This window comes from Oratosquilla oratoria, chromosome 30, assembly GCF_046742065.1.
Source record: "Oratosquilla oratoria isolate Oo_2021 chromosome 30, ASM4674206v1, whole genome shotgun sequence".
Taxonomy (NCBI): Eukaryota; Metazoa; Arthropoda; class Malacostraca; order Stomatopoda; family Squillidae; genus Oratosquilla; species Oratosquilla oratoria.
This window is the reverse complement of record NC_134806.1, coordinates 9,991,549-10,018,767: the sequence shown is the minus strand read 5'-3', so window position 1 is coordinate 10,018,767 and position 27,219 is coordinate 9,991,549. Positions and strand designations below refer to the sequence as shown.

Below are 27,219 nucleotides of genomic sequence, written 5' to 3'. Positions count from 1 at the left end.
GATTTACCTTCCAACCCCTAACCTTACATCTAGCACCTTGCAATACTGCAGCACCTTGCACAATAGTTTGTTACATTGCAAATAGTTTATTGCAAAGTGAGTCCTCTTGTGCAGCATAAGCTGGTTTGCAAGGTGGGTTGATTTGCAAGGTTTGCCTGTCTAGCTTTGCTCTAACCTCCGCGGCTCCCTGCAGGCCATGAGTTACGAAGGATTGCACCAGGTGAGTCCGGAGTCACCTGACCTGTAGGCGGCGCCCATACTCACGCCCCCTCCTCGCGGCTACACCACCACCTTTCAAGTTAGTTGCTTGCTTATGACTTGCATGTGCACATGGAGTTTCAGTCTTTGAGTTAACTGTTGGACATCTGTATATAAACTGCACCCATGCATGCGCCTGCATTACTTTACCTGCATGTACAGCACCTACAACAGAATATTAATCTATATCTTTTTCACAAGTATACACCCATATCACCGTACTTTGATCTGCAATTATTATAATGACTTCATTATCTAGATAAGCACAAATTTAAAAGGAAGGTGTACAATATTGTCATTCATTATGACTTAAGTTTGTGTACATGCATATATTTAATCTACAGAGCCCTTCCCCATTAAGGATGTTGTGAAACCAACTGATGGTAAGTTCTACAGCCATAAAACCAAAGAAGGGGAAAAATTGGAACCAATATCCTAATCACCTGTATAATGTAAATCCAGAAATAATGATATTTTGCCCTAATAACATTAACTCTTTTCAGATTATCCTCCACTTTAAGAATTCCCATGTTACATCATCCTTTGGTCTTTCCTTGCCACTATCATCTCTTTCTCATGGCCACAGTTTATATCATGCACTCCCCATGGGGTTTTCAGCAAAATATAAGTAAACATTCTATTTGATTTGGAATAAAAAACAAATCAACAGATAGCACATACCTTCAGCTTGCAGTGATGTAAGGTTGATTACTAGTACTACACTGACTTCAGTCACTTGGTTACCTTGGGTCTTGTGTAGGAAACCCATGGTTCTTAGTTAAATGCCATTGGCCACAACTTTGGCCAAGTTACTCAAAAAGGAGAGATTGTGTTGTCAGGGTAGGGTGAGAGGATGAAGTGTTGTGTGTTATTTTTGTGTGATTGCATCAGGGGCAACATGAAACAATGACCAGGCCTATAATGTACCAGTACTATTTCAGTGTTGAGTGATGGCCTAAATGCATTTGTGTTACTATGGTTTTTGCTTCTTGTAGAAGGGATTTCTCAGTTGGGCTGATGTCAGGTAGAGTATGGAATTTGGGATCAGTCCTGGAATGCTTGTTTTATGATATGAATAGACTTCATGGGACAATTTAGACAATGGGATTAACAGCCATGTTAGTAAGTTTGTGGACGACACTAAAATAAGACACCTAATTAAGTTAGGAGAAGACACTTGAGATTCTACAGGAGGATCTTAACAAGTTGTTCAGGTGGACAGTGAAACAGCAAAATAGAATTCAATATCTCGAAGTGTAGTGTGTTAAATGTAGGTTTACACAACCCAGAAAGCAGGTATAGTTTGGATAACATTGCTTTAGAGAAAAGAGAGTGCAAAAGAAACTAAGGAGTTCTAGCAAGTCCTAAACTTAAATCTAGGAAATGGTGCATTAGTTCTAGAAATAGAGCTAACAGAGTATTAGGTTTCATTGCTGGGATGGTTATGAATGAAAGTGCAGAGGTAATTGTCAAACTATCTGGTGTAAGGCCCATCCTTGACTATGTAGAACAGTTTTGGTCTCCATCCTGTAGAATGGATATCAGTTCACTAGAATCAGTACAAAGGAAAATGAACAAAATGATATATGGACTCAGAAATTCCTTAACTTGCACTCGAGAAAGATGCAGAGTGTGGGGTGATCTAATAGAGGTGTTAAAGTGGATCAAAGGTTTTAACAGGTGACACAATCAAGATCATCATATTAAGACAGTAGAGCAGGACTTGCAGTAATGGATTTAAATTGGACTGATTTAGATTTAAGAAGGAAATAGGCAATACCTGCAGTCTCCTTCATTCTTATGTTTCTCAATGAGGTTAGAGGCCCATGAAAGGCTTGCATAATCCAACACTGAGTGTATATATAGTTTGTATATTGTAATGGTAGTTTCTTTGTTGTGTCGAAATGTTTCCCTTGCAAGTGATTCAAGTGTGTTGAACCTAGGTCTGCATTTTGTCTTTACGTTTGTGATGTGTTGTTCGAATGATATAGATGTATCATATGATATGCCAAAAATCTTGGGTGAATGTGTGTGGTATGAGGGTGTTGTTGATGAAGAGGCATAGTATGTATTTGTATTCTTCTGTCCAATTGGTTAGAAGTGTGGCTGTGGATTTGATTGGGGGTATTTTGAGTCTGTAATGAAGCAGGGGTTGAGCATGTTAAAGTATAGTTGTAGAATTCATGTGGCTCTGCCTGTATTATGAACTGTGCATGTTATTGTTATGTTGTCTGCGTAAGAAGAGATTTGTATTTCTGGGGTGTGGGGTGTAGGTATATTGTGCATGTATAAATTAGAGAGTTGGGGATAGGATGGAGCATCGAGGTACTCTGTTCCTAAGGTTTCTGGTGTGCATTGAATGGCCATTACATGACACGTAGGCATTTCTTCCTGCTTAATAATCTGCCAACCATCTTTTGATATTGTGAATGTCTGTGTCATGTATTTTGTGTTGGGGGATGCCATAAAAAATTTAAGTAATGTCTAATGTTATAAGAAGTGTTCTGTGTGGAGGCCTATCTGAATTGATGCTGTCAGAAAGTCTGTGTAAGGTCAATCAGAGGTGGTTATGGAATGTAGTAGTCTAAAACCATGTTGTGATTAGGCAAGGGGGGTATTTGGTGTGACAAGCTATAGTACGAGGTGTTCTATGACTTTGGAGGGGGTTGCAGAGATGTGTGATTGGGTGTTGTGTTGCTGGAACTGTTGGGTCTTTGTTAGGTTTGGGTTTTGGCTTCCAGATGTTAGGTATGGTGGTGTGTGAATAGCTGTAGTTTGGAATGTTGGTGAGTGCATGTATTCCATGTGGTCCAAGGTGTTTTAGGTGAATGTGACTTATGTTGTACAGACCAAAAGTAGATGAGTCCTTGAGGTTATGGATTATGTGCTTCATCTGGTTTCTATGAAAGGTGCATAGTTTGAGTCTGTCTTTCTTATACTGGATGATGCATCGGTTGTCAAGGTGAGGGATGAAATGGCTTGTCTGTGCAAAGTGATTAATGAGAGTGTTTGCTAGCTGTCTGTTTGAGGGTAAGGTGACTTGTGGTGATTGCTGCATTAGAGTGTGGTGTGTTACTTTTGGATAGTTTAATGCTGTTGAGTGTCATCTACAATATTTTGGTGTTTTGTGATTGTGTTGACAAAGGTTTGCCAATTTAATATTTTATGTTAGTGTATTTATTGTTGATCTCAGTGTTGAGGGTTTGTATTTAGTCTATTATTTTCTTAGTGATAGGTGTGGAGGTGGTGTGTTTGAGTGTCACTGTGTTCGATGAGACCATGAATTTCTGGTGTGAAATTTGGGTTGTGTGATTCTCTGTTTCTGGTGCTTTTTCCCGCTTACCTTCCTTGTAAGGGGGAAAAGCCCTTGGTATATGTATGTATGTGATTTGCTGTTGCCTCTGGGGGATGTATTTTTTATCTACATCTTGCATGGTTGTACTGAAGATGTGCACAGCAGTGTGTCTGTGACTGGTGTATTGTTCAGTCTCAAGATGTTCTGTCTCTTAAGTGAAAGCTTCCCAGGTCACTCGTTTTTAATTAGTGTATGTGTCGGTGGACAAATGGTGTGTACAGTGAGTCCTCCTTATGTGATAATTCTTTATCCTGTAAATTTACAGTTACAGTATTTGGTAATTACTACCCTCGATTCTATTTACGGTAAGAAAAATTAGCAGATACGGTATCCGCTCGTGTTTTGGAGGTAAAATTAAGATATTTTGAAGAGGAAAGAGCAGGGAGAAGGTACATTTGCCATAAGTTGAAACTTGGGTTTGGTATACGGTAATTTCAATTTGCGGTAAGGTTTTCAGGAACGCATATGTACCGAATAACAAGGACTCACTGTATTGGGTTTGGAGGTGCAAACAATTAGAAGGTGATCGGATCCAAGAGCTCCTACCACCTTCCAAGAAATTGGGGTTAAACAGAGTAACAGAAGGTGAAATCAGGAGGGGAGGGTGTGTAGAGGGCTTGATGAGGGATATGTGTGTAATTATGGGTGTTCATGATTGTTAGTGAGTCAAGCTGTGTCTATAATTTAAGCCCTCTTTGTTGGAGTTGTTGACATACTGTACTTGATGTTGAAGTCTCTGCTCAGGATAAGGTGGTGAGTTGGTTGAGAATGGGATTGAAGTTGTTGGGAACTATGTGGGATGATTGGTGGGGTAAGCACATCCACAGGAAGGCTGCTTCATTTAATCAGCAACTCCCCTCTCTGTCACTTCATGCAATAAAAGAGAAAATGGGGAGTAATCTTTTCGGGCTGTGTCAAAATATCCTTCACACATACTCCCCCCCCCCCATTCCCCACCCACTCTCTTTGTTGCACAACAGCATCATCTATACACAGCCATTCTTCACTCACCCCTATCTTCTGTCTTCTCCCTTCCTCAACAAACACTCCCCTTTTTCCCAACACCCCTTTCACCCCATCCATCTCAACCTTGGTCGCCTCCTCATATTCACTCCATCCACTTCTGCCTTCCACACTTCATTCACTAATCTTCACTCATTCTCTCCATGTGTCCAAACCATCCCAATACTCTTTCATCAACCCTGTCTTCCAACTCCTTTTCCACCCCTGCTCTCCTCCTCACCTCATTTCTCACTCTATCCAGCTTAGTAACCCCAACCATACTTCTCAGACATTTCATCTCAAATACATTTAACCTCTTTCCTCCTCTCTTATGTTCCATGTTTCTGCCCCATACAGTGCTGTCAGCACAATCACCCCTTCATACAATCTCCTTTTAGCATCCATTCCCAAATATCTATTTCTCATTACACTTGTTAATTCTCAAGAAATTTACTTGCTTCTCTCAATCTACCTTTTGCCTCCACCACAACTCCTCCTTTTCCCGCCACATTTGTACCCAAGTATATAAAACTATCCAATCCACTTCGTTCCAACCTCTCTCCCTTAATATTCACTTCCAATTTGCTACCACCCTCTCCCCTTGTACATATCATCACCTTACTTTTACCCACATTTATCTTCAACTTCCTTTTTTTTACACACCTTCCCAAACTCTGTCACTAACTTTCTTAATCCCTCCTCAGATTCTGCTACAAACACAGTGTCATCTGCAAACAACAACTGGCTTATCTCCCATTTTTCTCCATTTTCTTTATCTCCAATCCCCAGCCCATTACCCTTGTATTTACCTCTCACACCACTCCATCCATGTATAAATTGAACAGCCGTGGCAACATGACACATCCCTGGTGAAGTCCCACCTTTACCTCAAACCACTCTCCATTTCTAACACAGGCTTTACTACTATTGTAAAAATTCTTGACTGCTCTCAACAGCTTTCCTCCTATCCTATATATCTGCAATACCTCCCACACTGTCTTCCTGTCTACCTTGTCATAAGCCTTTCCCAAATCCATAAAGACCCAAAAAAACATCCTTACCTTTTCCTTAAGCTTTCTCACATATTTGCCTTAACACAAAAATGTGATCTATGCAACCTCTACCTTTCCCTAAATTGCACTGTTCATCATCAATTACTCCCTCTGTTCCACTCCTAATCCTTTCAGTCCAAACCCTCCCATTAAGCATTTCCAAACTACACTCAACAAGCTGATCCATCTGAAACTACTACACTCACGCTTGTCCCTTTTCCCTTGTAAAGTATACAGGCACTCTTCCAGTCCTCCGGCACTCCTCCAGTCCTCCGGCACTCTACCCTCTTTTAGAAAAGCTTTAAACAACCTCACCAGCCACTCCACTATAACTGTACCTTCTAACCCAGTTACCTTACCTGTCATCACTTTCAATGCTTTGTGTCCTTTCCTATAGACCAATCATTTTCTTTTCCCATCAGTTATTTTCTTAACATTTCCCACCTGCCACAGTCAATCTCTCTATTTCCTCTACATTCATCAAGTCCATAAAGCTCTCCCCGTCTTCTCCATATCATCTTCATTTCTATTAACATATTTGCACCCATTACCTTTTCCTTTCTACCTGACTCACCCCCTCTCAATCCTTTTACTTCCTTCCAAAACATGATTTTATTCTTCTCAAAATTCTCCATCAAACTCTTACTCCACTTTACATCCATTCTCCTCTTTGCTCCTTCACCTTGCATTTTGATGTCTTTCTCTACCTCTCATATGCTTCCCAACTTCTACTTTGCAACCTTTCTTGTTCTCTCTCAATCTCCTCATCCAACATACTATCTTTACACTTTATTGGAACATCCTTGAAACCTACCTTCATCACCTCCCACACTTCTCTTAGCCCCTCCTGTTATTCTCTTTACAAAGGATTACAAAGGTGGAGCATGCCGACAGGAGACCTTTTGATCCATATCTAGGTCGGATGCGAAAAAAAAAATCATATTAATAATAAAATAATAAATAAAAACTATAATGTAAATAACAAATAAAATACATAAATAAATGCATAGGTATAGTTAAATAATAAACAAACAGGTAAATAGTAAATAATAATAAATTGACATATAACTAATGATAAATGAAAATCAGACAGACAAATGATAACAAAACAAAAACAAATAATATATGATAAATTATAATCATTACAGCATCTTAGGTATTTATCTAAATGATTCTTAAAGCTTCGAACTGAACTACATTGCACTATTTGTGCAGGAAGTTTATTCCATTCATTAACTACACGGTTGGCAAAGTAGTTTCTACCTACTTCCAAATTGAATCTATTTCCGGACAGTTTGAGACCATTGTTTCTTGTCTGATTCTCATTCAATGTGAAAATTTTCTACCCTCACTACTTCTCTACCTCACCCTCTTTTCATTTTCCTCCACTTTCAAATTCACTTCTACCAACAAATTATCTGATAAATCCCTTCTTTCACCCCTGAAAACATTAACATCCCGAGCTCTTCCAATCCTCCCTTTGGGTGACACTACATAGTCTATCAATGCCTGCTCAACTATGCTCCCATCCACCATCCTTTCCAATGTATACTTTCTCTTGTCTTTCTTCTAAAACATTATTATCAGCTCACTTTCTTACATATAATATATTTTCATTAAAGTTCTTACCTGGCACCCTAAACCTCCCTGTTTATTGTATCTGTCACCTCGTCTCCTAATCTTGCCATTGTGATACCCCAACATTAACATTCATCCCAAAACTCTCTGCACTCGGTTTACTGAATCCAAAGAGCTTTTCCTTTTCACTTTTCTCACTATTAGTACGGCATGCTCTCAAAAACCCATACCAATTTCAACTTCGTCCATGTTATCCTTGAAGAGACTTCCTCTCCACCATGCACTTAGCTATCTATAATGTACCAGCAGTGTCGCTTCTTCCCTTTCTTATACACTTGCCTGACACTCTTCCCATCATACTTCCAATGCTAACACATCCCTCTTCTCACAGATATACTGCCAATCTATTCTTTTTTACTCTCATCTGTACCACATCCAAACACATTTAATGACCTATATATTAGGTTTTTGGATGGAGTCTTCCCATACTTTCTTTTACCTTGACTTTTCATAGAAGATAAATACACAGTGGATGATCCTTAGTCCCCTCTCTCTGTTCCATTTAGTTTTCTATTAGGACATGTATGAGAACATGGTGGTAGAAGCCTTTTCTTCCCCACCACGGGGGGATCAGGAAGTAGTAGGTTCATAGAAGAGGTAAAGGGCAGCTTCAAGTATCTGTTGCTATCAAAGCAACTTAATCACTATTGACTTGTACTTTTTCAAGGCCTTTGGTTGAAATAGGTTAGCATGGGTAATGCCAAATATTGCCTAAGATTTACAGAATACTGCCATACTTATGGAGTTGTTGATTAAGCATGTACTGATTGCAGATTGGCAATAATTTTGTCATAATTTAGCAGCAAGATAAGATAAAAGGTATTTAAGCTGTGTAGATGTAGGTATTGCCACCAATATGGTATTTCCATCACTTACTGTTAATATGTTTATGCCATGAATACTGGATTTGTCCATGCCGTAATGGTGACCACCTGCAGCATAAACCATTCAGTTTCTAAATTTCTTTAATATTTCATTCTTTATTTTCAGGGTAATTTTTTTTCCTTTTCCTTTTTTCTTTCCATCTATTCATATACAGAACAGAGAACAGATGCTGGGAATATCCTTTTGGCTCATGTCATTCATTCATTCTATTACAATCTTCTTCAGTATATTGGTATTGCTTCCACTTTCTCCTCCTTGCTTCTCCAGTACACCACATGTTTTCTCTCGAAATCACATGAGTAAAGGAAAATCACACAAATGCGTGCAGGCATGTTTAGGTCATATTGAATGTGTTATTACAGTGAATAACATGTTTATGTGTATGGATGTATCATACTTCAAAATAATTATATTCTGCATGCTGATATATATATATATAATATATTTATATATATATATGTATATATATAGATATATATATATATATATATATATATATATATATATTACAGGTGAAAAATGTAATCACACATTTGTCAATAACGTAGAAACCACTGTTGGAGTAGAAAAGACTGGAAACGGGGAATCTATATATTTCGATTGCAAACTGCAATCCTCTTCAGTAGATACAAATAAGAGAGAGGGCGTACTGTTTAAGTAGCACCGTTAACAAAAGAAAGGGGAACATGGGAAGATATCTCTACCCTCTTCTCACTCCGTATGTGAGGTCAGGAGGCAAATGAGCTTTGACTCTTCATCTCCAACCTAGTGAAAGCTCATTTGCCTCCTGACCTCACATACGGAGTGAGAAGAGGGTAGAGATATCTTCCCATGTTCCCCTTTCTTTTGTTAACGGTGCTACTTAAACAGTACGCCCTCTCTCTTATTTGTATCTACTGAAGAGGATTGCAGTTTGCAATCGAAATATATAGATTCCCCGTTTCCAGTCTTTTCTACTCCAACAGTGGTTTCTACGTTATATATATATATATATATATATATATATATATATATATATATAGATATATATATAGATATATATACACACACATACATAGTAATGTGTGGATAGTTTTGTCTTTTGTTTTTTCTGGATAAGTTGTATATACAGTGGCCGCGAAAAGTTTGGGCACAAAATTATAGGCGCCCCAACTTTCCCCTAAACTCAAAACATGCGAAAAATACAACTTTCCACCCAAACTTTTCGCTATTTTTCAATGCTAGCGTTTGTACCCGTATTTAGCCGAGACAATACACACTATTTGGCAACTCTGTTTAGGCGCACTCGATGTCACATGGAGTCACTTTCTAAACATCTCTCACGGAGGGTAGTCTTTTTTTTGCGGTGGTCTCTGTTTTTGTGCCTTGATATCTCCGTAATGGGAAGCGGTAAAGAGCTGGAAAGAGACACAGTTGTTACAATCATAACCCTCTATAAGGAGGGTTATAAGTGTAAAGGTATTGCTACTCGTGTGGGAATTGGAGTGTGTCAAGTGCAAAAGTGGACCAAGAAATTTCGAGACGAAGGAAGTGACATCATTCCTACTCAAAAGCATCGCTCTGGTCGGCCAAGGAAGATATCAAATCGTACTTCTACGGTTCTAACTGCCTCCTAATAACCGTAGGAGGCAGTTAGAACCGTAGAAGTACGATTTGATATCTTCCTTGGCCGACCAGAGTGATGCTTTTGAGTAGGAATGATGTCACTTCCTTCGTCTCGAAATTTCTTGGTCCACTTTTGCACTTGACGCACTCCAATTCCCACACGAGTAGCAATATCTTTACATTTATAACCCTCCTTATAGAGGGTTATGATTGTAACAACTGTGTCTCTTTCCAGCTCTTTACCACTTCCCATTACGGAGATATCAAGGCACAAAAACAGAGACCACCGCAAAAAAAAGACTACTCTCCGTGAGAGATGTTTAGAAAGTGACTCCATGTGACATCGAGTGCGCCTAAACAGAGTTGCCAAATAGTGTGTATTGTCTCGGCTAAATACGGGTACAAACGCTAGCATTGAAAAATAGCGAAAAGTTTGGGTGGAAAGTTGTATTTTTCGCATGTTTGAGTTTTATAATTTTGCGCCCAAACTTTTCGCGGCCACTGTATATATATATATATATATATATTGCAGAAACCACAGGGAAATTAAAGTCGGAATACTGAACGTTTTCGTCTATTACGACATCCATTATTTTTGCAATATATATATATATATATATATATATATATATATATATATATATATATATATATATATATATATACATAGTAATGTGTGGATAGTTTTGTTTTTTGTTTTTTCTGGATAAGTTGTTCAAGATTATTACATTATTGGGAGTGATGATAGGTACCTGGCATTGGTGAATGTGAAATAGACATCAGGAGAAAATCATCTACCTACCACTCAACTTCAAAAGCTATTAATACCCTCCTTCTTTAGATGCAACCCTGTAGGGTAGGCACAGTGTCCAGATTAGGTCAAAGATCTCTACCAATTTCAGGACCCTGCAAGGATAGCTCGTTTCCTGTAAGCTGCAGTTAGGTAAATACACATACATATACCAAAGGCTTTTTCCCCCTTACACGGGGGGGTAGCCAAAAAGAAAAAGGCATAGAAACCACTCCCGCCTATTCCGTTCCCTACATATTCCACTCCCCTCCACCCTCCTCCCTCCCTCTCATCTTGGCACCTCCTGGATGATGGGACATCCCTGCATCCTGTCCACTGCCCTGGGTCAGAAGCAGTGTCGCAAGACACAGCACATCCACAGCAAGGCTGCTTCATAAATTCGGCCTCATGCAGAAAAAGAGAAGACGGGGAGAAATCACTTCGGGCTGTGTCAAATTTTTTCTCATACATACTTCCTCACCCGGCATCCCCCACCCACTCCCCCTCATGCATCACAGCATCATCCATACACAACCCTTCTCCATTCACCCCTATCTTCTGTCCTCTCCCATCCTTCCTCAACAGACATTCCTCTCTTTTGTAATGCCCATTTCACCCCATCCATCCATCTCATCCTAGGACGCCCGCTCATATTCACTCCTTCCACCTCTGCCTTCCACACCTCTTTTACTAATCTTTCTTCACTCATTATTTCCATGTGTCCAAATCATCCTAATACTCTTTCATCAACCCTATCTCCCAACTCCCTTACCACCCCTGTTCTCCTCCTCACCTCCTCATTTCTCACTCTATCCAACCAAGTAACCCCTATCATACGTCTCAAACATTTCATCTCAAACACATTCAAACGCCTCTCTTCCTCTCTTATGCTCCATGTTTCTGCCCCCATACAGTGCTGTTGGCACAATCACTCCTTCATATAACCTCCTCTTAGCATCCATTCCCAGATGTCTATTTCTCATTACACTTTTTAATCCAACAAGGCATTTACTCGCTTCTCTCAATCTACATTCTACCTCCACCCCCACTTCTCCCTTTCCTGCCACATTCGCACTCAAGTATCTTAAACTATCCACTTCCTCCAGTGTCTCACCCTTAATGCTCACTTCCAGCTTGCTGTCACTCTCTCCCCTTGTACATCTCATCACCTTACTTTTGCCCACCTTTATCTTCAGTTTCCTTCTTGCACACACCTTCTCAAACTCTGTCACTAACTTCCTCAATCCCTCCTCTGATCCTGCTACAAGTGTAGTGTTGTCAGCAAACAACAACTGGCTCACCTCCCACTTTTCTCCATTTTCTTTAACCACTTCAGTATGGGACTTAAATCTCGCGGGCAGCAGCCAATGCCAGCCGTATGACGTAACGTAATAATATTTGCATCATAAAATATAGTCGCCGCTTATATCGATCGTTCTCTCTTTCACCCGCGAATTTTGAAAACCACAGAGAATGGGATTCAGGGCGCATTTGGGAGAATGTAAAAACACAGGGGCGACTACAATAAATATAATCAAGACGCCGATATGGCAGCGTCGCGAATCCACTTGCTCCTCATGATGCCTACGTGTGCGGCACCGTATGGAAGGGGTTAACCCCTTCCATACGGTGATGCCTACGTAGGCATCATGAGGAGCAAGTGGGTACACAAGGATGCCGACGTCGGCGTCTTGATTATATTTATTGTAGTCGTACCTGTGTGACCCCCATACTCTGTAAACTGGCTTCATCATATTTTCTATGGTTATCAAAATTCACAGGTGAAAGAGAACGAGCAATAGAGCAGTGACTTTATATTTTATAATGCGAGTATTATGACGCAACATCGCACGTCTGGCAGCTAATGCTGCCAGACGTGCCATGTGGCCCATATTGAAGGGGTTAAACATCTCCAACCCCTGACCCACTACCCTTGCATTCACCTCTCACACCACCCCATCCACATGGATGGGGTGGTGTGAGACATAAGACATCCCTGATGAAGTCCCACCATTCACTCTCTCCATTTCTAATCCTAACACAAGCTCTACTCTCATAACAATTCTTGACTGCTCTTAACAGCTTTCCTCCTATCCCATATATCTGCACTACCTCCCACAGTGTCTTCCTGTCTACCCTGTCGTAAGCTTTTTCCAGATCCATAAAAGCCCAAAAAACATCATTACCTTTTCCTATAGCTTTCTCACATATCTGTCTTACCACAAAAATCTGATCTACACATCCCCTACCTGTCCTAAAAGCACACTGTTCCTTACCAATTACTCCCTCTGTTCCTCTCCTAATCCTCTCAATCAAGACCCTCCCATAAGCCTTCCCAACTACACTCAACAAGCTGATCCCTCTGAAACTACTACACTCACACTTGTTCCCCTTTCCCTTGTAAAGCAGAACTATACAGGCACTCCTCCGGCACTCTACCCTCTCTTAAATAAATATTAAATAACCTCACCAGCCAGTCCACCATAACTGTACCTCCTTTCTTCAGACATTCTGCATGGCATCCATCCAACCCAGGTGCTTTACCTGCTCTCATCATCTTAACAGCTGCTTTCACTTCATCTTTCCCTATTTCTCCTCCATTTTCCTCACTCATCACTCTCATTTTCTTAGCACTTCCCACTGCAACTACCTTTCCCTCCCTATCCTCCTTCACATTTAGCAACTCCCTAAAATACTCTGCCCACCTTCCTCTCACTGCCCTCTCTTCCATTATCATCTCTCCATCTGCACCTTTTACCTTTTCTTCTCTACTTGATTTGTCTCCTCTTCCTCTTTTAATTTCTTTCCAAAACATCTTTTTATTACTTTCAAAATTTTCTGTCATACTCTTACCCATTTCACATCTGCTCTCTTCTTTGCTTCCTTTATCTTATGCTTAACTTCCCTTCTCTTTGCTTTTTACCTCTCATACGATTCCCTTGTCCTAATTTGTAGCCAATCTATGAATGCCTGCTTCTTCTCTTCTACACCCTTCTTTGCTTCCTCATCCCACCACTCACTACTCTTCCTTCTATTTCCTCCCACCCTCCTTGTTCCACACACCATCTTTGCACACCTTATGACTCCCTCCTTGAACCGTCCCCATTCCTCCTCCACTCCTAGTTCTACTCTATCCTTCATTCCCTCCCACTCCTCTTTCAGCATCTTCTTATACTCATTCTCCTTTTCTTTCTCATTTAAGCAGTTCACTCTAAGTATCTCCCTACCTTCTACCCTTTTCCTCTTTCTCCACCTATTCTCCACTCTCAATTTACCTTCCAGAAAATGATCTGATATTCCCCCACTCTCTCTTAGAACATGTACATCCTTAACTCTTCCTACCATACTCCTGGTCACCACTATATAGTCCATTAACACTCTATCTACCACCCTTCCCTCCACCACCTCCCATGTGTACTTATGCTTGACTTTCTTCCTAAACACTGTATTTGCTATCATCAACTCTATTTCAAGATACATCTCCACCATCAATTCTCCACTACGATTTTTACCTGGAACTCCATACTTCCCAATCACTCCATCTATTGGTTTGTTTCCTACCCTAGTATTAAGGTCTCCCAATACAAATACATTGACATTTCTCCTTAATCCCTCTATGCACTCATTTACATCTATCCAAAAAACCTCCCTTTCCTGTTTGCTCTTCTCACTACCAGGCCCATATGCACTTACAAAAATCCACATCTCCTCTCCCAGCTTCACCTTCATCCACATCAACCTTGATGAAAGCTCCTTCCACTCCACTACATACTTATCTCTTCACTTACTAGTATAGCCACCCCTTCTCTCCCTCGTCCCCTCGTCACTCCTAAGTACCTCCCAGCTACACTCCCAAACTAACACTCACCCTTCCCTTTTATTTTAGTTTCACTCAAAGCCAGCACATCCATCTCTCTTCTTGCAAATGTACTGCCTATCTCTTCCCTTTTACTCTCATCTGTACCACATCCACGCACATTAAAAGACCCAAACCTTAGGGTATTGGTTGGAAAACTCCCAAACCCTCTTATGCCTTTACTTTTTTTAGGAATGTTCCCTTTGAGGCAAAAGGTAGCAGGACTCCTAATCCCATCCCCTGTCCCATTTTTTGTCGCCTCTTATGACTCAAGTGGAAAGACTTGGTGGTAGCATTCTCTTCCCCCACCACAGGGTAGGCGGAAAAAGGAAATAAATATTCAGAGAAATGGTACAGGACAGTAACAAGGGTTGGGGGTCAGCATAACAGAGGGACAGTCATAGTATAAAAGTGTCATCATTTCTCTATAAACAGAGTTTTCCTCTATCACAGACAAAATGATGTGTGGCTCTGGTCCGTAGGGGTGCCCCATATAGACCCCAAAGTATCAACTGCATGCTACTCTGCCACAATAACTTGCAGCCAATACCCCAGATGGGGTAAATGCACACACACAAAAATTGATCATTGTATAAGGGAAAATACATATACCAAAGGCCCTTTTCCCCCTTGTAAGGGAGGTAGCCAAATAAGGGAAAATAAAAAACTAAAAGAAGAAAAGATCAAGGTCGCAGACATGAACACCTGGAGGGGCTGATATGACATATGGGGAAAGACTGGAAAAACTAGGATTATCTACATTAGAGGAACAAAAAGAGGGAGAAAGGTGTTATGATAGTTATCTTAAAAACTGAAAAAGAGTAAAAGAAATTGACAGTGAGGAACTTTTAGTGTGGGATGAAAGAACAAGAAGGCATGACAAAAAGTTTAATAAGACATTTTGCTTAAAAGATGTTGGAAGCCTAGTTTTCCTCATAGGTGTGTAAATACATGGAAGAAATGATAATGATATAGGCCAACAACAGCATGATGTGATAGAATAGTGCATGGTAGAATGAGGGGAAGTATCTTTAAGGTTAATATGGGTGAAGATGAAACTGGGATGGGAGAGTGTAGGTTTTTGTAAGCACAAATTGACCTGGTAGTGAAAAGAGTGAAGAGGAAAGGGAGGATAAATATGGGTGAAGATGAAACTGGGATGGGAGAGTGTAGGTTTTTGTAAGCACAAATGGACCTGGTAGTGAAAAGAGTGAAGAGGAAAGGGAGGATATTTAATAGATTTAAATGTGTGCTTAGAATTTTGGGAGGAATGTCAATATAGTAGTGTTGGGAGATCTTGATGCTAGAGTAGGGGATGAACCATTGGATGAAGTTGTAGGTAATTTTTGGAGTGCAAAGTAAAAATTGTCTTGGACAGTTGATGTTGAGATATGTTTAGAAAGGAAGTTGATAGCAAATACAGTGTTTCAGAAGAGAGTTAAGCATAACTATATATGTGAAAGGGTGATGGAATGGTGGTTGATAAGGCATTAATGGACCAAAGGGTGTGTCAGATAATTTTTTCATAGAAGGGATGTTTTGGAAGGAAATCAAGAGAGGAAGGGGAGGTGAGTCAAGTAAAGAAAAGGTAAAAGGCGCTGGTGGACAGATCTTGTTAGAAGAGGAGGCGGTAAGGGGAAGATGGGCAGAGTATTTTAGAGAGCTGTTGAATGTGGAGGAGGATAGGGAGGGATTGGTGGTAGTAGTGGAAGGTGCAGAGAAAATGACAGTGATGGGAGAGGAATATGGAGGAGAAATAAGAAGAGTACAAGTAGCTCTGAAAATTATGGGAACAGGTGAGGCTCCTAGATTAGATGGGTGTCATGTGGAGTGTCTGAAGAAGGGAGGTACAGTAATAGTGGGCTGGCTGGTGAGTTTGTTTAATATGTGTGTAAGGGAAGGTAGAGTGCCATAGGACTGGAAGAGTGCCGGTATAGTTTCACTTTACAAAGGAAAAGGGGACAAATGTGAATGTAGTAGTTTCAGAGGGATCAGTTTGTTAAGTGTAGTTGGGAAGGCTTATGAGAAGGTTCGGATTGAGAAAATTAGGAAAGGAACAGAGGGAGTAATTGGTGAAGAACAGTGTGGGTTTAAAGGTAGGGGTTGTATGGATCAGATTTTTGTGATAAGGCAGATATGTGAGAAAGTTTTGGGAAAATGTAAGTATGTTTTTTGGGCCTTTATGGACTTAGAAAAGGCTTATGACAGGGTAGACAGGAAGGCACTGTGGGAGGTATTGCATATATATGGAATTGGAGGAAAGCTGTTAAGAGCAGTTTGGAGTTTTATAAGAGTAGTAGCACCTGTGTTAGAATGGGAAATGGAGAGAACAAGTGGTTTGAGGCAGGATTGCATCAGGGCTGTGTCATGTTGCCCTGGCTGTTCAATGTATACATGAATGGGGAGGTGTGGGAGGTCAAGGTGAAGGCAATGGGTAGGAGACTGGAGATGGTTAAAGAAAATGGAGAAAAGTGGAAGGTGAGCCAATTGTTGTTTGCTGATGACACTGTGCTTGTGGCAGGGTCAGGGGAGGGATTAACCTCTTCAGTATGGGCCAAAATCTCGCGGGCAGCATTAGCTGCCAGACGTACGATGTGTCGTAATAATACTCGCATCATAAAATATAGTCACAGCTTATATTGATCATTCTCTCTTTCATCCGTGAATTTTGATAACCATAGAAAATGTGATGAAGACAGTTTAGAGAGTATGTCATTATGCAGGGGCAATTACAATAAATGTAATCAAGACGTCGATATGGCAGCCTCGCGCATTCACTTGCTCCTCATACCGCCTACGTATGCGGCACCGTATGGAAGGGGTTAAGGGAGGTATTGTTGGAGTTTGGGAAGGTATATGATGGGAGAAAGTTGAAAGTAAATGTGGGTAAAAGCAAGGTGATGAAATGTACAAGGGTAGAGGATGGCTGTGAGTTGGAAGTAAGTCTAAAAGGAGGCTGGAGGTAGTGGATAGCTTTAAATACTTAAGGTCACATGTGGCAGGAAAGGGAGGAATGGAAGTGGAGGTAAATTGTAGATTGAGAGAAGCAAGTAAATGCCTTGTTATGAGAAATGGGCAATTGGGAATAGACACAAAGAAATTGTATGAAGGGGGTAATTGTGCCGATGGTATTGTATGGGGCAGAGACTTGGAATTTAAGAGAGGCAGAGAGGAAAAGTTTAAATGTGTTTGAAAAGTATGGTAGGGGTTGCAAGGTTGGATAGAGTGAGAAATGAGGTGAGGAAGAGAGCAGGAGTGGAATAGGAGGTGGCAGATAGAGCTGATGAAAGGTTATTGGGATAGTTTGGACATATGGAAAGAATGAGTAATAAAAGATTAAAAGAGGTGTGGAAGGCAGAGGTGGAGGGAGTGAACTTGAGGGGACAACCAAGGATGAGATGGATAGAGGGGTGAAGGGGGCATTGAGCAAAAGGGTAATCTGTTGAGCAAGGAAGGGAGAAGGAGGAGCTAGGAATGAGTAGAGAATGGTTGTGTATGGATACTGTTACACAAGGGAGGTACGGATGGGGGATAGGGGGTGCTTATGTGTGAATGATATTTTGACACAGCCCAAAGGGATTTCTCCCCGTCTTCTCTTTTTCTGCATGAAGGGGGGGGGGTTGCTGATTAATTGAAGCGACCTTACTGTGGATGTACTGTTTCTTGCTGCATTTTGTTTGACCCAGGGCAGTTGGTGGATGCAAGGGTGACCCATCATCCATGAGAACCTGAAATGGGAGGGGTGGAAAGGGCAGTGGAGGGGAGTGAAATAGGTGGAAATAGGTATGTGCCTCTGACTTATCTATCTCCCTTACAAGGGGAAAAAAGCTCTTGGTATATAGATAGAGGGGAAATTGATTGTGGAGGGTAAGTGAAGAAAGAGGAAAAGGGCAGAAGGTAGAGAGGTGCATAGAGTAAACAATTTGAATGATAAGGAAAGGGAGAAAGAATATCAGAAGCTGAGAGAAGTGTGGGAGGTGGTGAAGGGTAGAATAGAGGTGGGAGTAGAAGAAGAATCAATTTGTTTCAAGGAGCAAGTGACAAGGTGTGCAAAGATGTATGTACTCGTAAAACTAGTGGGATGGGAGGGAATAGAAGGAATGATAGTGAGTGGTGGAATAAGGCAAAGATTGTAGTAGATAAGAAGAGAGCATATGTGGATTGGTTAAAATTAGGACTTGGGAAGCATATTAGAGGAAAAAAAAAAGGGAGAAGCAAAACAAGATAAAGGAGGCAAAGAGGAGAGCGAATGTTAAATCAATTGAAGTATGACAGAACATTTTTAAAAGAATAAAAAGATGTTTTCGAAAGAAGTAGAGTGAGTGAGGGTGACCCAAGTACATACATATACCAAAGGCTTTTTTCCCCCCTTATAAGGGAGGTAGCCAAAAAACAAAGGCATAAAAACCACTCTCACCCATTCCACACTCTACTCCCCTCCACCGTTTTCCCTCCCTCTTATCTTGGCACCTCCTGAATAATGGGACATCCCTGCATCTTGTCCACTGCCCTGGGTCAGAAGCAGTGCCGCAAGATGCAGCACATCCACAGCAAGGCCACTTCATTAAATTGGTGACCCCCCTCTCTGTCCCCTCATGCAGAAAAGGAGAAGACTGGGAGAAATCCCTTCGTGCTGTGTCAAATTTTTCTCACACATACTCCCTCCCCCCCATCCCCCACCCATTCCACCTCATGGATCTCCATTAACCCGTCTTCTGTCCTCTCCCATCCTTCCTCAAAAGTAGAAAGGAAAAAGTAAAAGGTGTAGATGGACAGATGTTGATGGAAGTGAAGGTGGTAAGGGGAAAATGGATAGAGTAGTTTAGAAAGTTGTTGAATATAGAGGAGGATTGGGATTGACTGTGGGAGTGGGAGGAACTAAGAAAATGGCTTTGATGGGAGAGGAAAATGGAAAATATAGGAAAAGATGAGGTACAAGGAGCTTTGAAAATGATGAGAACCAGTAAGGCACCCTGATTGGATGGGTGTTGTGCAGTCTGAAAAAAAGGAGGTACAGTTATAATGGATTGGCTAGTGAGGTTGTTTAATGTGTGTCTAAGGGGGGGAAGGTGCTGGAGGAGTGCCTGTGTTGTTCTGCTTTACAAAGGAAAAGGGGACAAATATGAATGTGGTACTTTTACAGGGATCAATATGTTTAGCATTGTTGGAAAAGCCTATGGTAGGGATTTAATTGAGAGGATGAGGAGAGGAACAGAGGGAATGATTGATGAGCATTGTGGGTTTCAGAAATATAGAAGATTCACAGATAAAAAATTCTGGTTTTTTGGGTGGGGTTGGATTTGGAGAAGGCTTATGACAGAGTAGACAGGAAGGCACTATTGGAGATATTGCAGATATATGGCCTTGGGAAAAGCTGTTACGAGCAGTCAAGTTTTTAGAGAGTAGTAAAGCTTGTTTTGTGTTGAGCAAGGAAGAAAGAAAGCAGGGAGTAGGGGTGAGAAGAGAATGGCTGTTTATGGATGATACCTTGATGTAGCATGAAGGGATTTTCTCCCTGTCTTTTCTCTATGTCGAGCAAGGAAGGGAGGGAGTGGGGAATTGTTGTATGGATGATATTGTGACACAGCCCAAAAAGTAAGTCTTCTCTATTTTCTGCATGAGGGGACAGAGAAGGGGGGACTTCTATTTAAGTGAAGCAGCCTTGCTGTGGATGTGCTGTGTCTTGCTGCATTGCTTCTGACCCAGGCAGTGGGGAGGAGACAAGGATGACCCTTCATCCATGAGGAGCTAAGATGAGAGGGAAGAAAGGGTGGTGGATAGGAGTGGGGGGGCCCTGCTGTAGAAATGTCGTCTTATTGCATTGCCTCTGACTCAAGGAATTGGCATGTGATAGGGATGCCACTTCATCCACAATTAGCTAAGATGAAAGGGACAACAAATGGGTTTTTGGATGGGTATATACTTGGCCACCCATAGAATAGAGAAGTCATTTTGATATGTAATGTGTAATATGTACACATAAAAAAATGCATGTATACGTACATATATGGTAACATGACTGGATTAAATTTTTGACTAAAAAAAAGCATGTTCAAATATTTTAGTAAAATGAAGACTGCATTGTGTATTAAGTTCTTGTTCCCATTGATGCTTTTAGAATTTGTACTATTGCATTTCAGATTGCTAATGTGTTTTGAAACATTTTGTGTTGAATGTAGTGGCTGTGGCTTGAGTAATGTTATAGAGCAGATTTAGATGAATTGTGAACCAGGTTGAGCCCAGCATTGACTTAGGTACACACATACACACACACACATATATATATATATATATATATATATATATATATATATATATATATATATATATATATATATATACCTGTATATATTAATGATATTATAGGTTTTATCATTTATTGCTTTTTCATAGGGTCAGTTTGATCAAATGTGCTTACTACAGACTTACCTTAATAATACTATGAACCTTGATTATGCTGTGGTCCCTTTTCAGCAATAATTCACGCGAGGCAGAAGCAGCCAATAGAGAAGCTTGCATGCGGAGCCGAGGGACGACGTGACGACGACGGGGCGGGGGTGCTCGCTTCGGGTGGGTGGAGTTCTCCATGTCCTTCCACCCCCGTTCTCCTTCCGTCATCACTCTCCATTCCCCACAAAACTGGGGTGAAGTAGCGCGGCCCACCCGACCATGGACCACCGCCCCCTCCTCCCGTTCCTTACTACCTCCTCCCGCCCTGTTTCCTTTCTAAAGGATATGATGAACTCCCCATCCCATATCCCTGTACTTCTCATTACCAGCCTGGGTCACGCCAAACAAGGGGCGCGGCCTGGGGTTGTGGGCATACAGAGCAGCACAGAGCCACCAGCAAACACCACCTCGATGCTACTGCCGCTGTTGCTGCTGCTGCTCTTGCTGCTGCTGCTGCCGCCGCTGCTACTACTGCTGCTGCCACACCGCCCGAGTCACACTGAAACACATCGACGACCGCCCCTTCTCTTTTAAGTGGCCAGACTGCTTTACAGATGGGTCACTCAAGCCATGGATGGCCACAGTATACGAGAGCTAGGGCAGACGGCCAGGCCCTAGTAACCCTCACACCACCCATTTCTTATGCCCGCCCATACCCACCCCTCCACTGGGATGCAGCGCCCATCAAAGCTCGAGTGCTCCTTATTCCCCTTGTATACGCACATGCAGTCGTAGCCTTGGACCCGACTGCTGCTCCTCATTCGTACTCTGCTCCCATTTTTGCAAAGCGATTGTCAAACGATAAACCACTGGATTGCATCTCGACAAATCAGGCCATGTTCCACACACAAGCTCCATGCCAGGGAGCGCTCGATGGCTTTTCCAGCCGTCTGTCTGTCTGCCTGTCTGTCTGTAGGGTCTTGTGGACATTGCCAAAACCACTACCAATCCTGCTGCCGTTCTTGCATCATGCATCCTCATGAAGGGAAGAAATGCACTTCTAAGGATGCCAAGCAGATGTGGCAACTCCACCTCTCTGGAAACGGTCAGCTTTAAACTACAATTAGCATACCACGTATACGGTTCAAATGTGATAGTATCATTTTGTTGGCTAAATGTGTAGGACCATTTGTACTCGCCTAGTACTGTCGTGCATTTGATGAGATGTATCCAATACTATAGTAGTGTCCGTGTCCGTCAGTATACGTCGCGTTGCCCAGGTGGAGGGGGGGTGACGGTATGGCGCCTTACCCAGCAGTGCCAGGCGGCCGGGCCACAATCCCTGGCCAACAGCCACTAAGTGGCCAACTTTGTACAAGCCCTAATGTATCCATGTAGCTGTAATGTAGTGAGGGGACTGCCTGTGGCCGTGTGCCTGGCCTTCCAGCTTGGAGGTGGTGGTCGTGGTGTGGCCACGAACGGCCGTGAGCAGTGAGAGACATTTAGTGCGGCCTTCCCATCCAACTCAGTATACGTACTCTGGGTAGAAGTTAAACCACGATGGACTGTGGCAATGGTCAGCCCACACTAGCATCTTCTACATAGTTTACTATTATACCGTTTGTTGTCCCAACGCACATTCATTGGATGTTTCAATGATTTTCGTTCTCTTTGTGTTTTGATGGGTTGTGTCGTGTGTGTTTACCAGTCCCAGACTGGTTCAGTAATTGTGTTAAATCAACGTGTGGTGTAGGGGGGGGGCGGCGGCCCCCGTGGATACACAACATCCTCTGCTGCCGCCGTCCCCAGCCGGGGAACAGATGCTCGGATTGTGGTCGCTCCCAACGCCTTGTCCCCTCAACCTGACCACAGGTGAAGTAGGTGATAGAGGGAAGGAGGGAGGACAAGTGCGGAGGCAGCGTCTTCAACGCGTGCAGGGACAACATCGGTGAGGAACTCCGGCCCCCAAACCAACGTGTGTACGGCTATTAGGGTTCTAGTGGCCTGATTCCATATGGACTCTTCACCTCTCAGAGGTGTAGGTCAGTGGGCTGAAGGTCCTGGCCCTGATGTGATGCAGGGTATTACCTAGGAGAAGAGACCGCACAGTTATCTTGTGATAAACTGGATGATGAAATCTTAAGGACCTGGAATCTTGAAGCTGGTCTATTTTTATATGGATAGTTAAGAAAAGCAAAATGGATTAAACTGAAAGGTCTTGTGTAACTGTGTAATATAAGTACCAGTAGAAAATTCTTATAATACTCTTTGGAATCCGTTTTAGTTTTGGTAAGTTAAGTGATTTTTCCATACGGTTTGTAAGGTAGGCTAGTGCGGCCAGCCGTCCCTGCCCCACATGCAATTTTATCCATGCCTCTTGTCCATAGGCCAATGCAATGCTCCATTTCCCACAGCCTCTCCCTTAGGTACCCATATTTGGTACCAGATGGTATCAAACTTCATAGTTTGTTAAAACATATGTATCCATGAATAGGATTCAGTATGTAATAAGTATATGCTTCATAGCATTACAAAATACTTCACAAAATAATCTTGAACTTAAAGAAAACACCATTTGTACTTATGGAAGTATGAGATTGCCCAGTATTTCATGAAAGGAAACAGCAGATTTTTTTTATTGTTATTATTTTTCTCTCTTTTTTCTTTTTTTTCCTTCTACTTCCCCTTCTTCCTCATCTTTTCATGACTATTGTATATCATATTTTTTAAAGTCTATTTTTTTATATAGCTGAGAAGTGTTTATAATAAAATTCTTGGAGATTTTCTTTTCATCAAAGCTAACTGAAAATATTGTTGAAAATATAACATTAGGGTAAGATTCTTTATTCATTTCTAAAGAAATATGTCAGTTACATAATTTTCAAAAGATTATATTGTTTGGTTGTAGGTAGATTTTTCTCAGGAATATTTGATACTTTTTTTTTTCTAGATAACATCTGATAGAATCCATGGATTTTTTTTTTTTTTTTTTACTTTGTGTAATATATAATGAATATTCTATCAAACATATAAGGCAGGGAAGAAGGCTAATTGAGAATACTGAGCTTTCATAAGATCTTTCATAAACCAATGTTTATTCAGACACCACTGGCAAAGCAGTGTATTTTCCCAAACATCAGTAAGACAACTGGCCATGTGGTGCTCATAATAATGTGGACAAGATGTGTGACAGCTTAAATTGGGGGCTGGGATGGAAGCTGCTTGTGCGCATGTTTGTTTGGATAGTTCAGGTGTAGTGCCAGCTAGGTAGACACCCAAGTATACAGTGATAATACTGCAGTATACGAGAAAACAATGTTTAGATTGACAAAAATTTTAAAGGAATTAACCAGCCCTCTTTTCATAAATACATTAGTGTTATTTTAACTCTTGTAGCCCAGCTTTAGACCGTTTTCTCGTTTCTTGATTTTGTGAGCGCGTAGGTGTACGTAGTCGTCTCTCCATGTAACTTACTGCTCTCTTCTGTCATTTTCGCTATTGCTGTAGTGAACCAGGCAGGAATAAACCTATTGTATTAAATATTAATGAATAACTACTCATAATACATACATGTCCAGTCCAATATCGTCCTGTAACAAAATACGTAATTTTCTCACTTATAGTTATTGTAGAGATAATAATGTGTATTTTTGCTGTGTATCTACTCCATTTTATAATGGTCATGGTAGTACAAGTTTCCCTTTTCGCTCCCTTTTCAAGGACGGTATTGGATAGACGCCCAAATTGGTGAGTCCTTACTTTTACAATGTAGGCATAATTTTATATTCTCAATTGTAACACTGAACTCATTTTGTACAACATGGTTTAGCCGCCTTATTTATGTCTTGTGGGAAAAGATTCCCCAGTTTTCTTACTTGTGTTTTATCTTGGACAAAGTTGTGTGCTTGTATAGGTAGTTACAATAACAGAGGCGAAGAGAAGTGCTACTTATGCTTCCAAGTGTGGCAAAGATGGGCAAGTAAAGCTAATGGCATGGAACGCCTTTCTTTCCACCTCTGTCTCCTGTTGGCGTGAAGCAAGTGCAGGTTGTATACCATTTTCCATCGGACCTCATGATGCCATGTTGCTGTGTATGTTGTTGCCCTCTTTACCTCTTGCCTGGAAGCATCATATACACTCATTTTCATTTATTTAATGACCTCTTTGCTATTTGATATGTGAGTGTGGAGTACATTTGTCTTTTGTACTGTCTTATATAAGTTGCCCTTGTAAGTGTTCTGGCTATGTGGAAGCCAAGTCTTGAAGAAGGTGTTAGAGTTGAAGATAATGATATTAGGTACCATGATGTTATGTTGGATGTCTGCAGTAGCACGCAGATTCATTATCTTTTTTAAGGTTTAAAGGAAAAGCTCAAACTAGATTATTTTTTGTCAGGTACAGGATATTCTTGGTTGCATGTACTAAACAGCTGAAGTACGTGTCCAACCAGCTGACAAACGCCAGGCAATGTGTCGTCCATACGTATGTCATTTGGTTGGTCACCTCTCATGGTCCCTTGTTACATCAACTAGTGGCGGAATGAGAGAGGGGCAGCCATGCACATTCGGCAATTATGATTACTGTTCTCTGTCTCTCATTGTCCTCTATATCTCTGTCCTCTCTCTCTCTCTTCCTCTCTGTCCTCTTTCTTTCTCTCCCTCTCTCTGTCCTCACTCTCACTCACACCTGTTTTCTCTCTGTCTCTCATGTCCTCTCACTCACTGTCTTCTGTGTCCTCTCTTTGTTTTGCCTCTGTCTTTTCTCTCTCTCTCTCTCTCTCTCTTCTCGTTCACTCTCTTTCTTTCTTTCTCTTTCCCTTTCCCGTTACCGTTTCTGATAGCCAGTCAAGACTTGCAAATCTGTTGCCACACTCAGTGTCAGGCATCGTTCTGCCCCTCTCCAGTGTGGAAGTGGTTCATGACCCAAGGCTGTGGACTGCACCGCCAAGCCCAAACAAAGAAGCACTGTTTATATGGACTGTAACATACAAACTTTTACTATTAGGTATGAATGTTATCAAATAAATGATTTCAAAATGACTGTTGTTTACTTATCCTGTGGTCTATGTTGTGAGGGACCAGTGATGGGTACCTGCATGTGGTGGTCCTACAAGATGGACAGTGAAGCTGCCCATTTTCAAAACCCATCAACCTATTCATCTCCAGTAGGTGTGCCACTTGGTCTCTAGACTGGACCTATCTCTACTTATTATACTTTTTCACATATGGAGAACTGACAACTGAAGACTGCTCCCCTCTTACCATTTTCATTTGGTGACAGAAACAGTCCCACACCAATACAACACAGACAATATTTCAAATCCTCTTCTCAGAGGGATCAAATCCTCTTCCCAGAGGGATCTGTGAGAGGGCCTCAGGACCATTTCCAGCTGCTGTGGGAATGCACGTTTTCCACTAAGTGAAACTTGAGGTAAGTTGTGAAAAGGGTAGAGAAGAAAAGGTAAAAGATGCAAATGGAAAGAAGATAATGGAAGAGATGGCAGTAAGAGGAAGATGGGCAGAGTATTTTAGGGAGTTGCTAAATGTGAAAGAGGATAGGGAGGAAAAGTGGGAAGTGCTAAGAAAATGACTGATGAATGAGGAAAATGGAAGAGAAATATTAAAAGATGAGGTGAAAGCAGTTATTAAAATTAGAGCAGGTAAGGCACCGAAGTTAGATGGGTGTTATATGGAGTGTCTAAAAGAGGGAGGTACAGTGGTGGTGTAGTGGCTGATGAGGTTGTTTAATGTTTCTTTAAAAAGGGTAGAGTGCCGGAGGACTGGAGGAGTGCTTATACACCTCTGCTTTACAAGGGAAAAGGGGACAAGTGCAAGTGTAATAATTTCAGAGGGATCAGTTTGTTGAGTAATAGTTTCAGAGGGATCAGTTTGAGAGGATTAGAAGAGGAACAGAGGAAGTAATTGGTCAGGAGCAGTGTGTTTTTAGGACAGATAGGGGTTGTATGTGATAAAGCAGATATGTGAGAAAGCTTTAGCAAAATGTAAGGATGTTTTTTGGGCCTTTATGGATTTGGGAAAGGCTTATGACAGGGTAGACAGGAAGGCACAGTGAGAGGTATTGCAGATATATGAGACAGGGGGAAAGCTCTTAAGAGCAATCAAGATTTATCACGTGAGACTACAAGCCTGTGTTAGAATTAGAAATTGAGAGAGAGTGGTCTGAGGTAAAGGAGGGACTTTGCCAGGGATGTGTCATGTTGCCATGGCTAATCAATCTATGACAGACAGACAGACTTTATTTGGCAAAGAATCGATATACATGAAGTGCAGATAATGACAAGACCACATAGTTCAAAATAATAATTGTAAATTGCTGAGGATAACACAAAAAGGCATGTACGCTTATTTCCATTGTGGTCCTCATTAGA

The 27,219-nt window shown here is 41.4% G+C and overlaps 1 protein-coding gene across 4 annotated transcripts in view; it reads left to right on the top strand.

Annotated features, from left to right (window-relative positions):
• The window catches only part of LOC143041013 (homeobox protein extradenticle-like), a 186,049-nt gene extending 160,179 nt beyond the window's left edge, over window positions 1–25,870 (top strand). For 2 of the 4 annotated variants that reach the window (XM_076212562.1, XM_076212561.1), the window contains 2 exons: window positions 194–298; window positions 20,916–25,870. In XM_076212562.1, the coding sequence (XP_076068677.1) occupies window positions 194–247 (54 nt within the window). In that variant the 3' untranslated portion in view covers window positions 248–298; window positions 20,916–25,870. The remainder of the gene's footprint in view (window positions 1–193; window positions 299–20,915) is intronic. The other 2 variants (XM_076212564.1, XM_076212563.1) reach the window with 1 other exon arrangement.
• Window positions 25,871–27,219: the final 1,349 nt, after the last annotated feature.